The sequence below is a fragment of the Pagrus pagrus genome, assembly GCF_965226575.1.
Source record: "Pagrus pagrus genome assembly, chromosome: 9".
Taxonomy (NCBI): Eukaryota; Metazoa; Chordata; class Actinopteri; order Spariformes; family Sparidae; genus Pagrus; species Pagrus pagrus.
The window spans coordinates 16254878-16275555 of NC_140193.1; the positions used below are offsets into that span (position 1 = coordinate 16254878).

General features: G+C 43.5%; 2 protein-coding genes across 6 annotated transcripts in view; one reads left to right on the forward strand and one right to left on the reverse strand.

Annotated features, from left to right (window-relative positions):
- The first annotated feature begins 16 nt into the window (after positions 1–16).
- On the forward strand, positions 17–11249 carry galnt3 (UDP-N-acetyl-alpha-D-galactosamine:polypeptide N-acetylgalactosaminyltransferase 3 (GalNAc-T3)). Of its 4 annotated transcripts, none has more exons than XM_084361673.1 (12): positions 233–889; positions 1502–2019; positions 2728–2900; positions 3900–4049; positions 4254–4488; positions 4569–4686; positions 4847–5047; positions 7708–7839; positions 8072–8173; positions 8670–8822; positions 9417–9563; positions 9668–11249. In XM_084361673.1, the coding sequence occupies exons 1-11, from the start codon at positions 887–889 to the stop codon at positions 9528–9530; spliced, it is 1899 nt and encodes a 632-aa protein (XP_084217799.1). In that variant the 5' UTR covers positions 233–886; the 3' UTR covers positions 9531–9563; positions 9668–11249. The 4 variants fall into 4 exon arrangements, 3 of the variants coding, with proteins under 3 accessions (XP_084217800.1, XP_084217799.1, XP_084217798.1); XR_014623235.1 differs by having other exon boundaries at positions 234–889; positions 9417–9886; positions 11078–11249; XM_084361674.1 differs by lacking the exon at positions 233–889 and adding an exon at positions 17–201 and having other exon boundaries at positions 9417–11249.
- A 66-nt stretch (positions 11250–11315) lies between these two features.
- The window catches only part of csrnp3 (cysteine-serine-rich nuclear protein 3), a 30954-nt gene continuing 21591 nt past the window's right edge, over positions 11316–20678 (reverse strand). For both annotated transcript variants that reach the window (XM_084363088.1, XM_084363089.1), the window contains 4 exons: positions 19229–19397; positions 16686–16945; positions 16267–16563; positions 11316–15229 (listed from right to left, as the gene is read on the reverse strand). In XM_084363088.1, coding sequence (XP_084219214.1) covers positions 14093–15229; positions 16267–16563; positions 16686–16945; positions 19229–19391 — 1857 coding nt within the window. In that variant the 5' untranslated portion in view covers positions 19392–19397 and the 3' untranslated portion in view covers positions 11316–14092. The remainder of the gene's footprint in view (positions 15230–16266; positions 16564–16685; positions 16946–19228; positions 19398–20678) is intronic.

The window sequence follows — 20678 nt, forward strand, 5'->3', positions numbered from 1 at the left end:
GGGGAACACAGTCGCTACAGTTGGAGTCGCTGTGCAAGTGAAAGGCAGAAAGGCTTCAAACTGGGCACCAGAGCACCAGAGCCGGCTCCCTGCGGCTGGGATCCGCGTCCTCACTGCTCCATCCAACTCTCTGTGAAGACCGTCCGTCCTGGAGGAAACCTGGGACACTAAAGGATCGGATTGAACTACAGAGGAGCGGTGGTGAGTGTGTGCTTTTACAACTTTTATCAACGAGAGCTCAGACTGCGATTCATTGATCTGTTCGCCTCACGCGTAAAGGACGCTTTAAACTTCTCCGACCATGTGCGTTTTTTAGTGTTCATAATGCGGTGGGCTGTGTGTGCGGTGGTATACCGCGTTCCTCCGTTATCTGTAACTTAGCAACTGTCCCGCTGAATGACCAGTTGAACAAATCCTATTAATGACACCGTCACTGAATGTGAGGCAGCACAGTCCGCAGCACAAAGTGGCCGCGCACCACTTTTCGCGCATTTACCAAGAGTTGTGTCTCGATTAATGTTTGATCCGTTTATTTTAAAAGGCGTCCTGAGAGGAGACTCGTCGCCAGAGCTGTCGTTCGTGCCTCGTTCCTCATCCGTGTACCCCAGGTATGGATCTTGACACGCAGAAGTCCTCTCTGCGCAAGCGCACCACCGCGTCTCCTCCCTCTACCTGAGGGGAGCCCACCTGGATCCAACGAGACGGAAGTTGAGCGGAGAGGAGGAAGAAGACAGGGCGAACCTTTTTGTCTCCCCCGTTTCAAAAGTTTCTCTGGAGTTCAAGCCGACGAACACAGGATCTCCAGCGACTGCAGGATGCCATTCATCGAGTCCCTCAAGGACAATTTAAAGGGCTCTTCTCACCTGAACCTGTAGATCAGCGGCTCATGGTACGTGGTCTTGTTTTCTCTGAAGGAATCCAGAGCTGCGGCTGCTTTGGTGATTTCATGAGCCGATTTTGATTTTGTGATTTGTAGAGTAGCAGACAAGCTTCACAAGTGATTGGTTTTTAGTTCAAAGATGAAAAATGGAAAAAAAAGATTTTAAAAAAGAAGTGCTCTCAACGATGTGAGTGTAGTGACATGCCATGTAGTGAATCTCATTGTTGTCTTGGTGCTCTGTGTAGTTTTGGGGAAGAGATTTGAACCAGAAGCTAAAGATCTTCATTTGTATGCTTAAACAAACTAAATAAACACACTTTCTTTGTTTTCATGACTGAATAAACAAACTGACCTTAAAGGACAACGCATTTTCATGCTGTTTTACTTTGTTTATATCTGGCGGACCCTGCCACCTTCCTAGCTTCAATCAGTGTTCTGGGGACCTTATTTTCCTCTGATTCACTTATGGAAAATAAACATATGTCTGAGTTTGTATAACTACCTCATTATTATTGTAAATATTTAAATTCTGAGTTTGAATTTCTTCACAAAACTACATAGTGCCCCTTTAAGTTTGATAATTACAGTAATGCTGGTTAAACACATCTGTATTTATTACAGCCTGCTCCCCAGTCGAGAAGAATGACATCCCTCCGCAGAGTTCTCCGAAGGCGACTGCACCCACTTAAACTGGCCATCGTGGCCCTCGTCTTTGTCACGTTCGTGTTCTTCATACAATGGGAAGTGGGGAGCCAAAGCCAACTGGAGGACCCCTGGCTGAAGGAGGTGGCGGTGAAGCGGGACACCTTGCTGGGCATGGTGATGGGAGCTGTCAATAACTTCAGGGATGCCATGCCAAAGATGCAGATCAGAGCTCCCGTACGTCAGCAGGACAGTGCAGACGGCGCCTCCTGTCCGCCGGGTCACTACACAGCCGCTGAGCTCAGGCCGGCTCTGGAGCGGCCGCCTCAGAACCCTCTCGCTCCAGGAGCAGCTGGGAAACCTTTCCACACAGACTCGCTGAGCCCCGCGGAGCAGAAGGAGAAGGAGAGGGGTGAAGAGAAACACTGCTTTAACCTGTATGCCAGTGACCGCATCTCCTTGAGCAGAGACCTGGGCGCGGACACGAGACCACCAGAGTATGTCAGCCTGTACAATCTCATTCACACAAATGAAAAAGCTCACGAATAGCACGGTGCTAGTGAGCAACTTCAACTAAATAATGTTCAATTCTGATTTTCAGACAACATGTTATTGCACCATCTAGTGGGTGTGCAGGCAGCTTTGGTGCTGTACAAGAAGTACTCGGCTTTCCTCTATTTCTGCTCCATGGCTTGACGTTCTGGCCCAGAATATAACTTAAAAAACACCCACATAGATCACTGTAATATGGCCGGAGTATTACAGAACTGACTCTCTAACCCAAACACATTCATCATGTTTGCTTTTTGCAACTGATCCCAGACAGAAACCCCAGAGATGATTGTTCTGACTGGGACTTTGTTTCAGCATGCCTGCCCAGTCACTGTGGCCAGTTCAGAGAGTTGTGTTTGGCTAATTACAGTACATCCAAGTGCATGTAGGTCCAAGTAAATGTCAGTGCATATTCAGTACGTGACACAGACATAAAGCCCGTGCATGTACTGGCTATCTTATTGGGCTGAATTACAAAGTCTCCCCCGCTGTGATATGGCAGGTATTTCAAAGGCTGCCACACATGCGGTGTCGCAGCTGAAACGGACACCCCACAGGGGAGAGTCTGCAGATGTAATAACTAGACTATTGTGCCACTCAGGAACTGTACAGGACAGTCACATCTTTGTGCTCTTTCTCCTTCTTCGCCGTAGATGTATTGAGCAAACTTTCAAGCGATGCCCCCCCTTGCCGACCACCAGCGTGATAATTGTGTTTCACAATGAGGCTTGGAGCACTCTGCTGAGGACAGTGTACAGTGTCCTCCACACCTCCCCTGCCATTCTCCTCAAGGAGATCATCCTGGTGGACGACGCCAGCGTGGATGGTAAGAATTCAATAGGGGCCCTTCAGGACCGCCCTGCTCTCTTTTGGGTTCGATTTCACGCAGCATGTTGGGTGGGCAGCTACGAAACGTGCAGAGAGGAGCTGCTCCTGCTCCTTCTGCAGGCCATGGAGTGGTTACAACAGGAAGCGAGGCTGCTAGTGAATACTTTCCTAGGATGAATTAGCACCAGAAATGAAGCACACTAAATTCTTTTAAATAGGTCTGATGTGGGAGGGAAACATAATGCTGGAGAGGAGAGAGGTTTCAGGGAATTCAGTCCATCAGTCTGAACTCAGGTATTTGTTGGGAGCCGGCCACAGATGGAGGCCTGCTGTAAAACAGCTCTCCTGAAGATGAGAGGAAGACAGCTTTGTCTTCTCGATCTGTTTGAGTCTTACTTTACAAACTGAGCACTGTGAATATAATCTATTTTAAACTTTAGCAATAACTGCTTAAGATTAGAGCTGCAGTGATTATAATTTGATAATCGATTAACTGTTTAAGTCACTTTTAGCACAATAATTTCATACATTTTCTGGTTGAAGCTTCCTAAATATGAGGATTTGCTGCTTTTTTCGTCACGTATGATCGTACATGAAGTGTCTTTCTGTTTCGGACTGTTGGTTGGACAAAATAAGTCATTTGAACACATCACTTTAGAGTTGTGATGAGCATTTTTCTAATTTTCTAGACAAAACGAGTTATCGACTGAAGCTACATTATGTAGAAATTGGCATTTTGTGAGATTTTGCACCCCCCCACAATTTGTGTAAAACCAGTCTGTCCAGGTCTATAACAATATGTCAGACGTAATGTAGGTGTTAACCACAAACTAAACTCATTGCGTCACAACAGTGTTATGTGTTGAAAAAAGGGGGTTAGGGTTAGACAGAGACACCATCCATCCTATCACAAGATGCTGTACCCTCAAAATGATTTTTGGAAGCTGTTAGTTTAAGGTAAAAAAGTTCCATAATGTTGCTTTAAATGTCCTCTCAGATGTGTTGAAGGACGAGCTGGATGAGTATCTTAAGCAGCTGAACATCGTGCGTGTCGTCCGCCAGCGAGAAAGGAAAGGACTCATCACCGCTCGCCTTCTGGGTGCCGCCGTTGCCACCGGCGACACCCTCACCTTCCTGGACGCCCACTGTAAGTCAACACCACTGACGTTACTCACACATTATAAATACCACTCGCATGCTCACCACACCCTCTTTTTACACACCCACAAGTCAACAGCAACCCAATGGTTGCCTTTCCCTCGGCACGGCTTATCATTCCAAAATGATCCGCTAAGTGCTTATTGTTAAGAGAGGTGTTGTAATGCAGTGTTGGATCTGCGTGTGTCGACAGGTGAATGCTTTGATGGGTGGCTGGAGCCTCTGCTGGCCAGGATAGCTGAGAACTACACTGCAGTAGTGAGTCCTGATATCACCACGATTGATCTCAATACGTTCGAGTTCATGAAGCCGTCCCCGTATGGCCAGAACCACAACCGGGGCAACTTTGACTGGAGCCTCGCCTTCGGGTGGGAGAGTCTGCCAGATCATGAGAAACGAAGGAGGAAGGATGAAACATACCCTATCAAGTAATACATGATTATAGATGATAAAGATTTATATAAACTCTTGTATCTTGTTGGAAATCATGAATGAAATTTCTCTGTAGGACTCCCACATTTGCTGGCGGGCTCTTCTCCATCTCTAAAGAATACTTCTACCGTATCGGAAGCTATGATGAAAAAATGGAAATCTGGGGCGGCGAGAACATCGAAATGTCTTTCAGGGTAAGCTGTCAGTATGCCGTCAGACAGGATGTGCAGCAGGTTATTCTTGTGTCACGAGCCCTTTCACCTGTTAATCATTCCTCTATCCAAATGGCTGTAAGGGCGTGTCTGACGGCGTGTCATTATGCATCTGTTCCTGCTGTCTCCCATTAACCTGCAGGTGTGGCAGTGCGGCGGACAGCTGGAGATCATGCCTTGCTCCATTGTCGGTCATGTTTTCCGCACCAAGAGCCCCCACACCTTTCCCAAGGGTACGCAAGTGATTGCTCGTAACCAGGTGCGCCTGGCGGAGGTCTGGATGGACGACTACAAGGAGATCTTTTACCGTCGCAACCAGCAAGCTGCACAGCTGGCAAAAGATGTACGTATTGCTTCTGACCCTAAAGCACCTCCAAAAAACAGTGTAGGGCTGCAACTAATGATTATTTTCATTCTCAATTAGTCTTTCCATCATTGTGTGCCGATATAGTGCCTGTCCAAAACATGCTTTTGGCACAGATTGTCTGGTAATGTGAGGGTTTTACAGCTCTAGTCTGTAAAATTAACAAAGCTTATCAACAGAATGTGAAGAAATATTAGTGTTGACATCATGTCAAAGAGCTTTAGGCCTATGTTTTGTGTTGCAGAGATGTCTACTGAAGTTAGCGAGCTAACCAGCTAGTCCCAACAGTCCAAGGCTCCTGTACTAGCAGCTACACTGCCCCATTGCTCAGAGGTCACAGGCCGGGCATACTCGAGTCAGCTGATAGGACCACTTGCTACACAGCTAACTCTAACAAACTCTCTTTGTTTTCATGACTGAATAAACTATTATATAACTAGACCTTATTTTCCTTCCTATTACTTCAACAATATTGTAAATATAAAAATAATGAGTTAAAATTCACTCTCCAAAACTACATATTGCCCCTTTAATATTGAACGTGTGTCCAAACGCATGTCCACACTGCACCAAATTCAGCACTGCACATCTTTGGATCCTCAGCAACACACCTGTCAAGTGTGAAGTAAATGGGATGATCTGTTTGCGAGATACGCAAATAACAAACAGACAGACATATTCCTCGCTTTGTGGTTAGATTAATAAATTATTTGTTTGATCTATAAAGTGGTGAAAAATGTCAATCACTGTTTTCCAAAGCCCAGGATGACGTCCTCAAATGTCTTCTTATGTCCAGAATCCAAAGATTATCAGTTTTCCTGACGTAGAGGAGTAAAGAAGTAATTTAGGAAGCTGGCATTAGATAATCTTTTTTACTTTTTTCCTAAAAAGAATACTAAAACTGATATATCGATCATCAAAATAGTCGATTAATGAAAAAAAATGAACAACTCATTCATTAACCATTGCAGTTTTATTCCTGTGTCTGTGCTACTTTCAAATGCAGCAAATCGCTCTGCACCCTCATCTTTCACTTCTGCTTCTCATGGTCATACATAAGTGTTTTTTAAGACCGCTCATTATCTTCGCCTTCAGACAAGTTTGAGCAAACCCAACTCACACACAACCAGCATTAACTCTGATCATGGCTTACTTAACCTGCTCTGCGGGGGGAAGCGTAGAATTACTCGGAGGAACACAGCGTTGCACTATTGTAATTCTCAGGGCGTCCATCCTTTGACATGGAGAGAAATAGACGAGCTGCTTTGGGCTGAAAGCTGTTAACCGGCAGAGGGAAAGGGGCCGGGAGGAAGTCTGCCCTGGTAAATGACAGGCTATCAGCGTTTCCCAACATGTGGTCCCGTAGGTGCCATAAACAGCTCCCTCAGGGCTCTACCTCACAGAGTGGGCCGGCCCTTTCCCGCTGGCTTCAAACAGACACGCCGTCGTCAACAGCTTCAAGGAATCCACTGTAGTAGCTATCAGTGTGCACTAGTGTGAGCAGCATCCTCGTCATTGTAGTAAGTGCTCTCATTATTCAAGAGCGTGAGGTGCCTGCAGATCCTCTTAAATGTGGCGCTACGCTTCAGTTTAAAAGGAACAGTGATGAAATACTTGTCGTGGTTAATTTGTTTGTCAAAGGAATCATTACAGCAAGAATGCAGTCATTGAATTTAGGAAGGTGAAGCGATGATGATATTCAAAGTTAAAACAGAAAAAGAAAATCTGAAGTGGAATATACTTGTTGAGGCTTTGCGATGGAGCCATGCATTTTATTTCAGTAATTGCAGGACAGTTCAGCGTGTGGCTCTACTGATGCTGTTGTTGGTTGGTCAATTTGGTCCAAACTGAGATACCTCAACAACTATTGGATTAATTTTTTTAATTTTTTTTAATTTGCTGCATGTTGCCACAGTGATTGCTAATAGCTTTGATGGTACCCTGACTTTTCCTCCAGCAGCATTATGAAGGTGACATTTTAAGTCTTTTGTAAAATGTCTTGTCAACTATTTCTAATAAATTGCCATGAATTTTAGTACAGATATTTGCTCAACCCTCAGGATAAATTCTAATAATTTATTTGTTACTCTAGCGCCACCATGAGTTCAGATTTTATACTAAAATCAAATTTGAAGTTAGGACATCTATGTGTTTTGTTGTAGGGCTATATACTGAAGTTAGCATGCTAACCAGCTAGTCGCCGCCCAGTCCCAGTCCAAAGCGCCTGTGCTGGTAGTGTAAACAGAGCTGCTAGCATAGCTGTAGACTCATTCTAAACTAGCTGCTCTGTTAGCGGAGCAGATTTAACAACTTGTGCAAATTGCTAATAAAAGGTGATTCATACATTTAAATAGCTAAAAAATGATTACATAGAGCCCCTTTAATAGTTATACACAAAACATTTTTTATTTGTTTTCTTAATATCTGAGTGTGTCAAACTTTTAGAGAAGGATTTGGAGAAACATTGTGTGGGCCTTCACATCCTTTCAGAAGAGACCCAATTTCGTATCTGACAGTGTTTTCGTCAGATATCTCACAATAATGATGGAGCATAAAAAGAGCATATCTGAATTCAAAAGTCAAGAGCATACCCGTCTAAAAGAGCTGCTTTGCTCTTCTGCATGCCATTGTTTTACCAGAGGGACTTTGGAGACATCTCCAGACGCGTGGACCTCCGTGAACAACTGCAGTGCAAGAGCTTCTCGTGGTATTTGAAGAACGTTTATCCAGAAGTCTTCATGCCTGATCTCAACCCACTCCGCTTTGGCTCGGTAAGATCACACACGCCCCACCACCCGCTCTTTTTCTCTTTCCAAACCTCAGAGCTCTGTCTAGCCACTGTGGGTTTCCACTTAGGATCTCCAGAGGGTACTGAGCAGTTCCAATCTGACACCACTGAAAGCACTCCAGAGACCAAAGTTGTTTGAACAGCTTGCACTGGATGTTAGTTTTTCATTTTGTTTCCTTTCACTGCTTTTCGACTTCCCTCCTCTTTTTCTGTAGGTGAAAAATGTCGGCAAAGACTCGTGTCTGGATGCTGGGGAGAACAATGAGGGAGGGAAACAGCTGATCATGTATCCATGTCACGGACTAGGAGGAAACCAGGTCAGTTGGAAAATGTACCTTTGATGTCAGATTTACAGAAATATGATTCATTTTAAAGGTGCAATATGGAAGACTCGACCAGCTGTAGAACTGACAATTCAAACAAATGTGGGGCAGCATATCACCCGAGTAACCACTAACTGCTGCTAACTGTAGCTGTTGTTAGCTAGTTAGCGCGGTTAGCCGTGCAGCTAGCAGCCTCGGAGCATCGAGGGAGTGTTGTTTGAGTTGTTTACACTTCTTGCCACAGGAGCTTCAGAAAGCCGGAAGGAGGAGGTTTTCATGCCCAGGCTAGCTGGTTAGCATGCTAACTTCAGTATATATCTTTGCAACACAATAATTAGACGTCGACAACATGACGTCAAACTTGTTATTTCCTCACATTCTAATGATAATTCAAGTTAAATCTTAATGTTTTAAAATAACATTCTTACATATTGCACTTTTTTTTAACACAGTGTTTGATGGCATTTCTTTTCTGTCTCCTTTGCTGTAGTATTTTGAGCTCTCCACACATCACGAGATTAGACACAACATTCAGAAGGAGCTATGTTTGCACGGGGCAGAGGGGGCTGTGAAGCTGGAGGACTGCCAGTATAAAGGCAGGAGCACATTCGTAGGAACAGAGCAAAAATGGGAACTGAAGGATGTGAGTTTGGTCTTTTGGATTCTCTGTGCTGTGATTTCAGATACTTGTGTTGTCTTTTATTAAAGATTAATTTCACCCCAAAATGAAAATTCAGTCATTGTCTTCATGCCAATGGAAGTTTTAAAATGTTAAAAAAACCAATGCACAAAAGAACATGACATGGCTCCATACAACTCATCAGGTGTAATCCAAGTCTCCAGAAGCCCCAAGTTCCCAAACGGATTTGATTTTTACATTAAGTCCCCGTCTACTTCAGTTGTTTAGGAGAATGCAGCAACGCTGCTTTGCTGTGAAGCTCCAGAAATGTTTTGTGGACTATGAAACTTGACCCAACCTTCCACCTGCATGGTGGCAGATAATGACTGAATTTTAATTTTTGGGTCCCTTAATTAATTAGTTGTCTATAAATTGTGAGAAAATGTTGAAATAATGTCAATCAGTGTTTCTCAAAGCCCAAAGAGAAGTCCCCAAATGTCTTGTTTTGTCCACAACCCAAATATATTCTGTTTACTGTCACAGAGAAGTATGTAAACCAGATGTCATATTTGGGTGAACTTATCCTTTAAGCAATGCTTTTCTCTTCTGTTCATATAGAACCAGTTACTCTACATCCCCGGATGGAACATGTGTCTGAGTGCCCGTCACGAGCATCCCTTTCTGGCCCCCTGCAACCCCGTAGACAGATACCAGCTCTGGTCCTTCGTCTGAGTCCGAGCTACCACTTCACAAACTAGCCACTCTGTATGCATAGGCATACTAGGAAATGAGTAAACTATACTGTATGCAGTTAACAGGCAGTTTTTGTAGACTAATGACATTGAGTTTTAATTTATTTTTATACATAGAAGAACTGAACTGAACTGCTGCTGCTGGGATGTTTGGACTATGAGGAGAAACCACAGCGTGCCACTGCTGGAGGGATCATTGAAACGGTGTCTCCCAGTCAGACTGTGAACTGAGCTTCTTGGAACGATGAAGATGCACCGTGTTCTGACGAGTGCCTCCTTTGTGTTTGAGATGTTTTCACTACTCCGACTCTTCACAACCAACACATGCAGTATTAGGTATATTAAGCCAACACTGAACTTTTTTTTTTTCCCTGCGAGAATCGAAAATACAGTCGATCATGTATGCGATAAAGAAGCTCACACAAAAACCCTGAATGCTATTATGCACCAAAGAGACTGAAAGTGACAGCCTGAAACACACAAGAATGATGTGCATTGTCCCTTTTTTTACAAATGAAAAACTTACCGTCCGGTGCCTTAGATGTAATTGTATACTGGGTGGGTGTGGTGGTGGAGGGATGGGTGATGGTGTGGTGGCATTGTTGCAGGTGATGCAGAATAATGGCTTCTACAGTGATGTGATCAGAAGGGTCTTCAGATTATGGTCAGAGTGTATACAGTTTAATTTAATTATTTCATTAGGTAAACATCATTTCTATAAATGAGTTGTCAGTTTATTAGGTACAGCACACTAAGCTAAAAATAATGTGATATGGAATAATTCAAAATCCCTCGGCTCGCCATTTTCTCCTGCTCTAAACCCAAAATATTGCCAAATCTGGGAGCTGGCATTCTTCTTAGAAACTAAGCCATCCATGTCTGTATGTTAAAGCGCTGTGTGTGTGTCGCTAATTCAAATGTTGGCATGCGTTGCCTCTGCTGCCATGAAAGCTCTGCCTGCATTTTCTTTTCAAAATAAAAGCCCGAAGGTGCTGTAAGAGCTGTTTAATATTCGATATTATGAGAAATTCGATATTGTGAGAAATATCGAATATGTGGCAAATATCGCACACTTCTCACTAAAAAAAACTGAACATATTAACCTTCATGAACACATGATTTACTGCAGGATTGTTACTTAAGGCTGTTACTTTTTCCGAGGTGTACCTAATAAACTGGCAACTGTGTAGAGACATGAATTTTGGATGTGCTGGTGAGCTGGCACTTAATTATGAATCACATAGTTCAGACTTATTTCATCTCAAGCGCTAAAGACGGAAGTGAGATTGGTTTTATTGACTAAAATGTTTTTTTTATTTGCCCTGCTGTAAATGTTTCATTGGCAACTTGCATTCCTGACTGATTTAAGATGAATCATTCTCTTCTTTTTAATTGCAGCAGTGTTGACCTGTTTTATTTCAGTCGTCATGCTTTGGTGTTTTCTCAAAAGGGAGTTTTAATGTAAAATCAATGCACCGAAGGAACAATGCAACGAATGCCTGAAACTCTCTCTCTACATCTTAACAGGAGTCCACGAATGAATTTCTGGTGCAGGCACTAGTGTCAAGATGGCTGTGGAATATTGTAAATGACTGGACGAGGAACAGATCGAATGTGTTCGTTTGTCTAAAATGGAAACTGTCTGTTGTTGGTATTAAGAGGTCTTATTTTTTAGGTCAATAAATTCAGTTGGATAGTACTGAGATGCTGTCATTTCTCCCTGTGAGCTGCAGGGGGCGCTTTGCACCAAGAAATCACTGATGTGTACAACGTTGTCTAACATTTTGAATTAGATTTATTTCAAAACCATGTTAAAAATGAAACAACTGATAATGAAATTGGCTCTATCTACAGTTGGAAAACCATTGAAACACAATGAAAAAAATCTGTACCATTTTGTGCAAAACGTATGCATTTCACAGAATAAGAAAGAGAACAAAAAAAAAAAATCAGGCACATGAAGCTTTACAACTCACAACCAGCATGAAACAAAAGTCAATTTTAAGATAGTGAATCAATTTACTCAATACAGACTTTTAGTAAACCACAATAAATACACATTTCAATATATCATTCATAATAAATACTGGAAATTAAAATTAAACACAGGATTTCTTAAACTGGATGCAGTGTTGTTGTATCTAGCCTTCTCACACTGTATGCTTTGGCACAATTAATATGTACTATAGGCCATGTTGATGCCACTGATTGCCTGAAAGCAGTCTGTACACTTCCTTTGTACCACGGTGGTGGCACGAGAGGTCCCAGTCATACCCCGAGACTCCGGTACTGACCCTTGTGACGATTAAATATGGGCAGATATTTGCAAGCTTGGAAGAGGGACAAATATCTGAACTCATGCAGGAGCAAAGAGCTCAAGGTAAAGAATTTCAGCATCGTACTACAGTTATGCTATTCACTCAATTATTGCAGTCCCCCAAATTGGCGAGCAGTCATTTAAATTCCCTTTTTTTGTGAAAAGGTTATTTACAGATTTTTTTTTGGTAGTAAAAAAAAATCCTAGCATCCTGTTTAGTTATTTTCAAAGGCTCGTGGGACTCAATAGTCGTATTGTGTGGCTATTAAATACTGATATGACTCATGTTTGATAGTAAGCTTTGATTGTCAACCTTGAACATTTGTTTCCCCCCATATACAGTTATTAAAACAGTGGCATCTTTGTTTTTTTGTTTTAGCAAAGCAATGGTGCTCGGAGTACGATATTAAGTACCATGACAGTCAATTAAAAGTAACCTCAGTCCACTTTACTGAGGATTTTCTCTAAAAGGGAAATGCCTATTAAAAAACCCTCAAACTATTGCACTAAACACTTCAATAGAACAAATTGACATCATTCTCGGATCCACATAAATAAAAATCTCTATATTAGACGAATGAAGCTTAAACAGAAATCTAATAACCAGTTAATTAGTTAAAGGTGCAATTTGTAAGAACTGAGTAACCCCTAACTGCTGCTAAGTGTATCTGCCATTAGGTAGTTAGCCGTGCAGCTAGCAGTCTGGACTGTGAGTGTTGGTGTTTAAACTGCTAGCACAGGATTTTTGGGCTGTGACGTGCCAGGGCTGGCTTATTAGCGTGCTAACTTATTAACTAACAGTATTTATCTCTTCAACAACACATAGACCCCTGACTCTAGACCCAACACCAGATTTTGTTGCCAATTTTAATTAAATGAATAAGTTAATAATACATTTTTTTATCAAAAATTCTTACATATTGCACCTTTAAATACTGACACATGAAAGGTGCAGTATGTAAGAATTGGACATCTGTTGAATTCATACTTAAATAGGAGCAGCATATCACCAGAGTAACTGCTGACTACTGCAAACTGTACTATACATCCATGACTGTAGCTACTGTTAGCCCGTTAGCTCAATGAGCCATGCAGCTAACCATGCTACCAGGGGAGTGTTGGTGTTTACAGGACAGGAACTTTGGACTACTGGGAGAAAGAGGCTTTCAGGCCCGGGGCTATCTTGTTAGCATGCTAACTGTTATTTCTTCACATTCTGTTGATTTTATTTAATTTTTGAATGTTTCAAACTAAAATTCTTACATATTGCACCTTTAATTTGTGTCAATATTTTGTCTCCAGTAATTAGATGGAGCCTGGTTATTGATGGTTTTGATAGAGATAACGATCTGTTCTTCTCATACTTTTTGGAGATATGTCAAAGTGCTACTTTATTAATATCCCTGTATCAATAAAACACTTCCAAGAATAAATCTTGATTTGTAGTGACACCCGCAAATCAAGTTACTCTAAGGAGTGCGCAGTAGAGGACAAAAGGAGGGGCCGTATTTTTCCATCAGTTACAACCAACTGCATGCCACTGGACCCCCACACGTCAGTGCAAAAGGCTGTGAATTGATTTCTGACATTTTATGCTACCGATATTCTAAACATACAAATAAGAATTCAGGCTTTTTCATGCTTTTCAAAATCATAGAAAAGCATAGAAGAGTGACAAACGAAGTATGTATACAACACATTTTCATATAAAACAATGGCAATTTTTCCCCCTAAATGTTAACGAAGATTCCCCCCAAAAAACAGCATGCGTATTGTTATCAAAACATTTACAATATAGAAGTATACACGTAATTCAGAAACAATAAATAAACTGACGATAAACTTTTTTTTTGCACATTTGACACATACAGTAGACATAGAAAAGTTCCATCTACAGTACAATATCTGCGTAAAACTAGAACTTTACATCTGAAATTACAAGATACATTGCACAGCATGACGTAACTGATGTTTTATGTGTTTTTTTAACTGATCCATCTTGCAGTGAAGCAGCGGAGCGAATCATTCCTCGAAAAACATTTCCACCATGAACCTATGGCTTTATAGTTACAGATGTAAATGTACCACGGTGCTGTAAATTGCTTTGAAATTTAAGGTCAGATGATGCAAAAAGGCCATGATTATGATCCCTTAAAATGCCGCTTGGCCAGGCTCAAGTTAAGACATAATAACAGAAGAAAGAACACTTCAAAAGTCGAGGCCCACTAAATGGCTGCGACCTCGGGGCAATGGTCTGGTAAAGGGAGGTTCTTAGTGTTGTTTGCTAGTAAGGTCAGGTCAGAATGTCCGTTAACGCTGGACTCTTGCTGTGGCTGATCAGCGGTCACGCACGAGTTGTAGGAACCCTGCGTGTTATTGTTCAGGTAGTTCTGAAACTGCGTCTGGGTCTGGTTGTCCGGCTGCTCCGCAAACGCTGCTTTCGACGACACCTTCTTCTCCTGATCAGGTGCGTAGCAGGTCAGCGGGGTGGCGGTAGTGCCATTGGTGAGAGCAAAATGGTGATTAGCTGCATATTGGTCCTCGGCCTGATTCGAGTAGTCTGTGTACTGCTCAGCAGACAGGTTGAAGGGTCCTTGGGCCGCGCTGCCGTTGGTCGTTCCGACTGGATCTTGGAATGCTAAGGCTTCCCCGTAGGGTTTACTGGGTTGACTGGTTTGGCCATTAGAGACGGCACTGGAGCTCCCCAGCTGATAGTACTCAGCCGAAGAGGAGTTCATTAAATAAGTGTTTCCGTTCATGTGGTTGTCATGCGCCACGGAGCCATCGCTGTAACACAGCACAGAGGACAACGGCACCACATCAGTGTGAGACGCTGGTGGGGTTGTCATGTCGTCCTGAAAGCTCTCCGGCTTTTCTTCATCCTCCTCGTCCTCCTCGTCCTCAGAGTCGCTGTTGGCTAAGCTTTGGGTGCTGGAGTCAGAGAGCCCGCTGCAAACGCTGCTACTATCCTCCTCATCCTCATCGTCGTCTTCATTCTCCTCTTCCTCTTCCTCCTCCTCGTCTTCATCGTCTTCTTCCTCGTCTTCGTCATCGAGCGTCTCCTCCATCTCGTCCGAAGCCTGCAGGTGCATGCTGGCCGTCTGCGGAACAGCGTCCGACAGAGAGTACTCCAACCGGTGCTGGGACTGAACGAGAGGGTTTCCGCTTCCCAGGTCGTTAGCCTCACCACGGTAACCGTTGGTTGGAGACGCCTGCTGCTGCTCACGACTCTTCTCCAGCTCCAGCTTCATTATGGTGTGCAAGAAATGGGTCCGAACACGGATGGGGTTGAACTCCACTCGGCCAGTTGAATTGCTGCAGCCCTCTTTTGTGCAGCCACATGGGAATGACATGCGGTCCACCTGAGGAAAACATCATATTTAGTGTGCGATTCATTGGAGGACAAAGATGTGAAATTCCTTCTCTAGAGCTCCCATGTTGTACAAAGTGAGATTCCCATGTCTTTTTGATTATAAAGCCAGTCTAGGTGCTATTTAAACACTGTGAAAGTATCAAAACGCCTAATCTACAGAGACATGCACACAGCTCGTATTCAGTAACTGTGCCTTCAAATGAGAAGTCGGGACTTCTGTAAGGTTGTGATGACACAACTTTACAGGCACCGCCCTTAGCCATGCCCCCAGTACAACCTGTCAGCCGACCCTTTTTATTTTTGTCTGCATTAACAACTATAACTATTTTGTATGGAGGCGATTTACAGCAGGTGCGACCAGGACTCTGATCTGGGTCATATTCATGGAGAAAATATTTTGTGGTTCTCCCTCAAGCTGCTCTGTCTGAACTCTGAACTTTTTGTGAGTTTCTAAGTTTCCTGATGGACAGATATCTTTACTTGTTGCATAAGTAACCACTAACTGTGGCAGCCATTTGCTAGTTAGCTCAGTTAGCCATGTAGTTAGCGATCTAATGGATTATCAAATATGTTGTCTTACATTGAAATATGACCCGATGTCCTAGATTTTCACTACCCATTCCATATTTCCAGATGCTGATCAATCAGGAAGTGGTGAAATGATAACAATTTGTCAGATTCCTCTAAGTTTGACTTGCGACATGGAACATAATAGTACAAAGTCTGAGCTTCCCACCCCGATCATGATGTCAGGAAAATGGCCGTCGTGTAAATACGGTCTTTTGGCCCCTCAGTAGGCCTCCAGAAGTACGTTATAGTGGAAGAAAGCGGGCTTTTGGGGAGGGGGGCATGAAAGAGATAGGAGCTAAAACAGTTGGTTTCCCCAGAATACAAAATACAGAGCTAGAAATAAGTATAATGGATCCCCTTTAATATATAGTATCAGTCTTTAACCCTTCTCTTTAAATGTACAGTCTGTTTTTCTGTTTACAGAAAGCTGAAACTCACGCACGTCATGGGATTTACCTGGCACTTGATCCCTGCGATGCTGCAGGCACAGGTCTCCGGGTCACAGAAGACGCGGCAATCACAGCCGCAGTCCTCTCTGGACATCCGGATAGCTCGCAGTTCGTGTTTCTCTTCCACGTCAATCTTCTTCACCCCGGAGGAGCGCAGCAGTGCCCGACGCTTTTTAGTGGTAAGAGGCTGCAGGAAGAAGTACTCGTCTACCTCTGTGTTGTCCAGATCGATGTCGTCGTCGGAGATGTCCTCCGCCGTGAGCGTGTTGGCCTCTTCAGACTCCACGGTGCCGTTTTTAGTCAGCTGAATACAAGAAGGAAACACGTCTGAGACTTTTTTAGAGAGAACCAAATCTTACAGGCCAAATTCCTACTACTGATATCTGTAAAAGGTGATGGTTATGCAATCCTTCACAGATGATCTACCTTGAGTTTGATTGAGTTGAGTTTCTCCTCCTTCAGATGATCTCGGAGCATGTCTCTGTGGATCCTCTCCTGCTCCAGGGCAAATTCACCCAAGGAGTACTGCCTGATCCAGCTGTGCCTGTTGGACATGCCCAGCGTGCTGCCTCCCTGGCTGGGCACGCTGGTGAAGCCCTGCCGCCGGCTGAAGTAGTACACTGTCACATTCTCAAAATGCACCCTTCGTGTCCTCAGGCGCTTCTCTCTCTTCAAGATTGAGTCAGCTGCGAAGGGAAAAAAGGGAACCATGGCATGTAACTCTTTTTCTTAACATGTCATGCTGGTTGTAAACTGTTTTGACGATTCTTTAATCCATTGTGGAAAGAATTAAGTCAGGAACACGTTATTCTTATCATTTCTACGTTCTTTCATGTTGGAGAACAACTGTTTTACAGCCATGTAAAGCCTGTTAAGATAAGTGACGTTTTTATGGCAAAATGTGGGACACGCTAGCAGAAAATATTGTCCTCAAACGCCTGAAAAGTGAGGAATTCTTCCTTGCCAGCTTTGCAGCGAGCTCCCTCTACATATCTTAGCTCAGCTTTGTAGGGAAGGATTTCATCACATCTCTGCATGCGAGTCCTCGGTGTGTCTTTTTAAGGAGCGCTCTACGAGAGGGAGGGGCGGAGAGGAGGGCAACGGTGGAGCATAAATAATCCCCTGCCTGGCCCGGAGATGGAGAGTGCTGGTTCACAGAAGCAGTGTTCCCAGCATTCACCCCGTATCAGACAGACAGGACAAATAGAAACCATCTGGTTCAGACAGCTAGCCACACCACGCAAGAGGGATGTAGAGATGTAGAGCTGTCAGACCAGAGCAGAGACGAGCTTCATTAAGAAATGCAAACAGCTATCGGCCTGTTTTTAGGTGTCAAAACAGCGGAACAGATGTTAAGGTCTATGTAAACAGTTTTTTTCCCCCCCTTTTTTTAAGAAAGCCAGCAAGAAGAAAATTCTGAGATTCAGACAAAACAAACACATTACAGATGTTTTTTCTCCTCCCTCTAACACAACAGTGTGGGGTGTCAAACCAATCAGGACTTAATTGTTTCATCTCTCTGCCAAGGCAGTCAATCACTGTACATTCACATGTCACTTCACAGGAGAGGCGTCTTCATGTTGCGCAGCTCCCTCGTTGCTGTTATCCACCAGCAGCTGCAGCTGACACAGAGGCCACGCTCAGCCTCTGGGGAGTCAGCACCCTACTTATGTCTGGCTGCAGGGAGGGGGCCCTGTCACCCATCTGCGTGTCATTCACATCTGATAAATAACATCATAATAAAATCATCACATTCAGTGTATGCGCTCACAAACGCGCATGCTGTCCAAACGTGACCCCCTTTCTTTGCTTTCTTTAAGGCACCGAGTATCTGGATGCTTTCATAATCCCCCCCTGAAAGATTAATAAGCTACAACTGCGTTATCTATTTCATTCACAGTCTGTCTCATCTTTTTTTATATTAAGATTCACACACGTGCGCTGTGTTATTTATTAGTCATGACTTCAGTGTCCTTTTCAACCCCGCTGAGGAGACTTGTCTTCTCTGGCTGGTTTATCTTCCATTCAGACTGAATTCTTTAATACAAAGTCAGCGCGAGTTGAGGCGCTGTCTAAAAACTGTGGAAGCTCTCAGTAGCAGAGCACGTTCGAAGCATTTTATAATAATCTTTACTTGTGTAACACCTTTACTTAAAGTAAAACTAAACAAAATACTTTACAGATAAGTTGAAAGACGATTGAAACAACTTGATGCGCAGATGTGTTGCTTTTTTCTGCTTTTGAATGATTATAAACTGATCATTTTTAGGCGGGTCAGACAAAGCTCGACATTTAAAGACGTTAGGCTTGAGGAAAATGTGCATTTCCTACAACTAGACTTCTATTTTATAGAACAAGTGGTTAATTGATTGATCGAGAAAATAGTCTACACATCTATCAGTATTTAAAATAATAGCGTCCTGAGCTTTACCCACCAGGCATCATGTCTGATTCTGAGGTTGTGTCTTTTGTTAATCCAAATATGATTTACTCCGTCTAAAAGACAATAATTCAGTGTTCTTAGAGAGTGGTACATTTACATGTCCAGTACTGACAGTGTTGCACACTCACAGCTTGAGCCTGCATCAGCTCATTCATCTGGCTCGGCCTTTACACTGACGCTGTTCCTAATGAGGGAGGCGGCCTGCGCATCCTTCTCCTTTATTACAGCATGAGACTCTCGGCATCACTCAGCCTCCTCTCCTCTCCTCTCCTCTCCTCTGCGCAGCCTTGACTGTAAATTCACGTTATCAACAGACACGCAGATCCGTTTTCTTTGACCTGCGCTGATTGTAAGCTACAAAAATCCGCCTCGCCTCCGACTGTTATTCTTGTCTTGATTAGAAACCCCTCTCAGTGCTTCAGCTTTGTTTTCCTCGAGATGGAATGATGACATCAATCTCACTGTCAATAGCGCACGTTAGCCACACCGAGCAGGGTGGATGAATTTAAAAGGCGCATGCACTCACGGGTGAAAGGGCCCGAGGCGGAGGGGTTGACACTGTCACTGCTATCCCCGCTCTCACTGCAGGAGACCTCATCATCAGACTCCCGCAAGGAAGAGCACGGGGAGGAGGAGGCTTCCACCTCCTCAAATTTCCTCTTCAGTATTCCGCTCATGGCCCGCCGCATCTGCACCTGAAACCCAAAGACAGCAGAGGGGCCAGACATTATTTAATATCCAGTTTAGGGCCTTCATAATCCTCAGTACACTCAATTAGCAATGAGACCCAGACTCCCTAACCCTCCCCCCTCCTCCCTCCTCCCTCCTCCCCTCACACACACACACACACACTCCTGCCGCTACCCCGGCTCCCGGGGGCTCCCTGAGCGATTGATCACCTTGGCACAAAGGAGCTGAGATGGAAGGAGAAAGCTGCTAATTACATACTACTTCTGCTTTACAGGAAGTTCATTCTGCTGTGTTTGATTGAGAGGCTGAAGGAAAAACAGAGACTGGAGCGACACTGCTCCTGGTCAGGGTGAAAATATGTACAAAAGAGTAAATTACTGCATCTTATATGGAAAACACATCTGAAAAAACACTTTAATGTAGGACACCAGTGACTTGTGCATACATCACACATCATGCAGAGCTAGAGGAAGAATAGGTGAAGCTGCTGTTGACAGTGACATCCTGTGTGTCTGTAACGAGCTTCTGTTCGGTCAGAAGCTTCCTACAGAAAATGAATGAAGCGAATGAAGCCACAGTCACTGCCAGGGACGGGACGATGAAAGATTTTATGGCGGATCGTGATAAAAAAACACTCAAGTTGATCGTGGTGAAATTTAATTATTGGGATTATCGTGGATAACCTCACATGAATGACTTGAAAAAGCTGTCGAGCTCGCTGACGTTCAGACCTGTATTGGTTTACAAATGTATTTTTAACTGCCTCAGCCTTTTACCATTGCTGAAGGCATGACTTGCACATTGTATCCCCCACAAAATGATGTTGAATACTACGGATTTCAAACTAAAAGTGACAGGGAGACGTGGTTACCACCATTTATTTATCCTTTATTTGTGCAGGAAGACATCATGATTTATGATTACCTATGTAAGATTCTTTGATAGATTGTTTTTCACTAAAGAAGATATGTGTCCTATCTGTGATGCAATAAAACTATCTGTTTCCCACCGAAGCTTAAAGTGATCCCAGTATGTTTTAGTGTAATTTTAAAGGGGCAATATTTTGGAATTTCTGTTGAAAACGTTGAAAATGTTACTAAAATTATCATCAGAATCTGAATAAATAGCAGTTTTGACAGGATGTCTATTGTGTGTTACGGAGATATCTACTGAAGCTAGCATGCCAACCAGCTAGCCCCAGCATGTCGTGGTCCAAAGCCCCTCTGCTAGCACTGCTTACTGAGCTAACTAGTTAAGTGCCGCTACAGTTAGCATCAGCTAGCGGT

Excerpts from the sequence above, each read along its gene's own strand:
- galnt3 (XM_084361673.1), top strand. Across the intron at positions 2,020-2,727 it reads GCGGACACGAGACCACCAGA|ATGTATTGAGCAAACTTTCA; the intron begins GTATGTCAGCCT and ends TCTTCGCCGTAG. Across the intron at positions 8,823-9,416 it reads AAAAATGGGAACTGAAGGAT|AACCAGTTACTCTACATCCC; the intron begins GTGAGTTTGGTC and ends CTGTTCATATAG.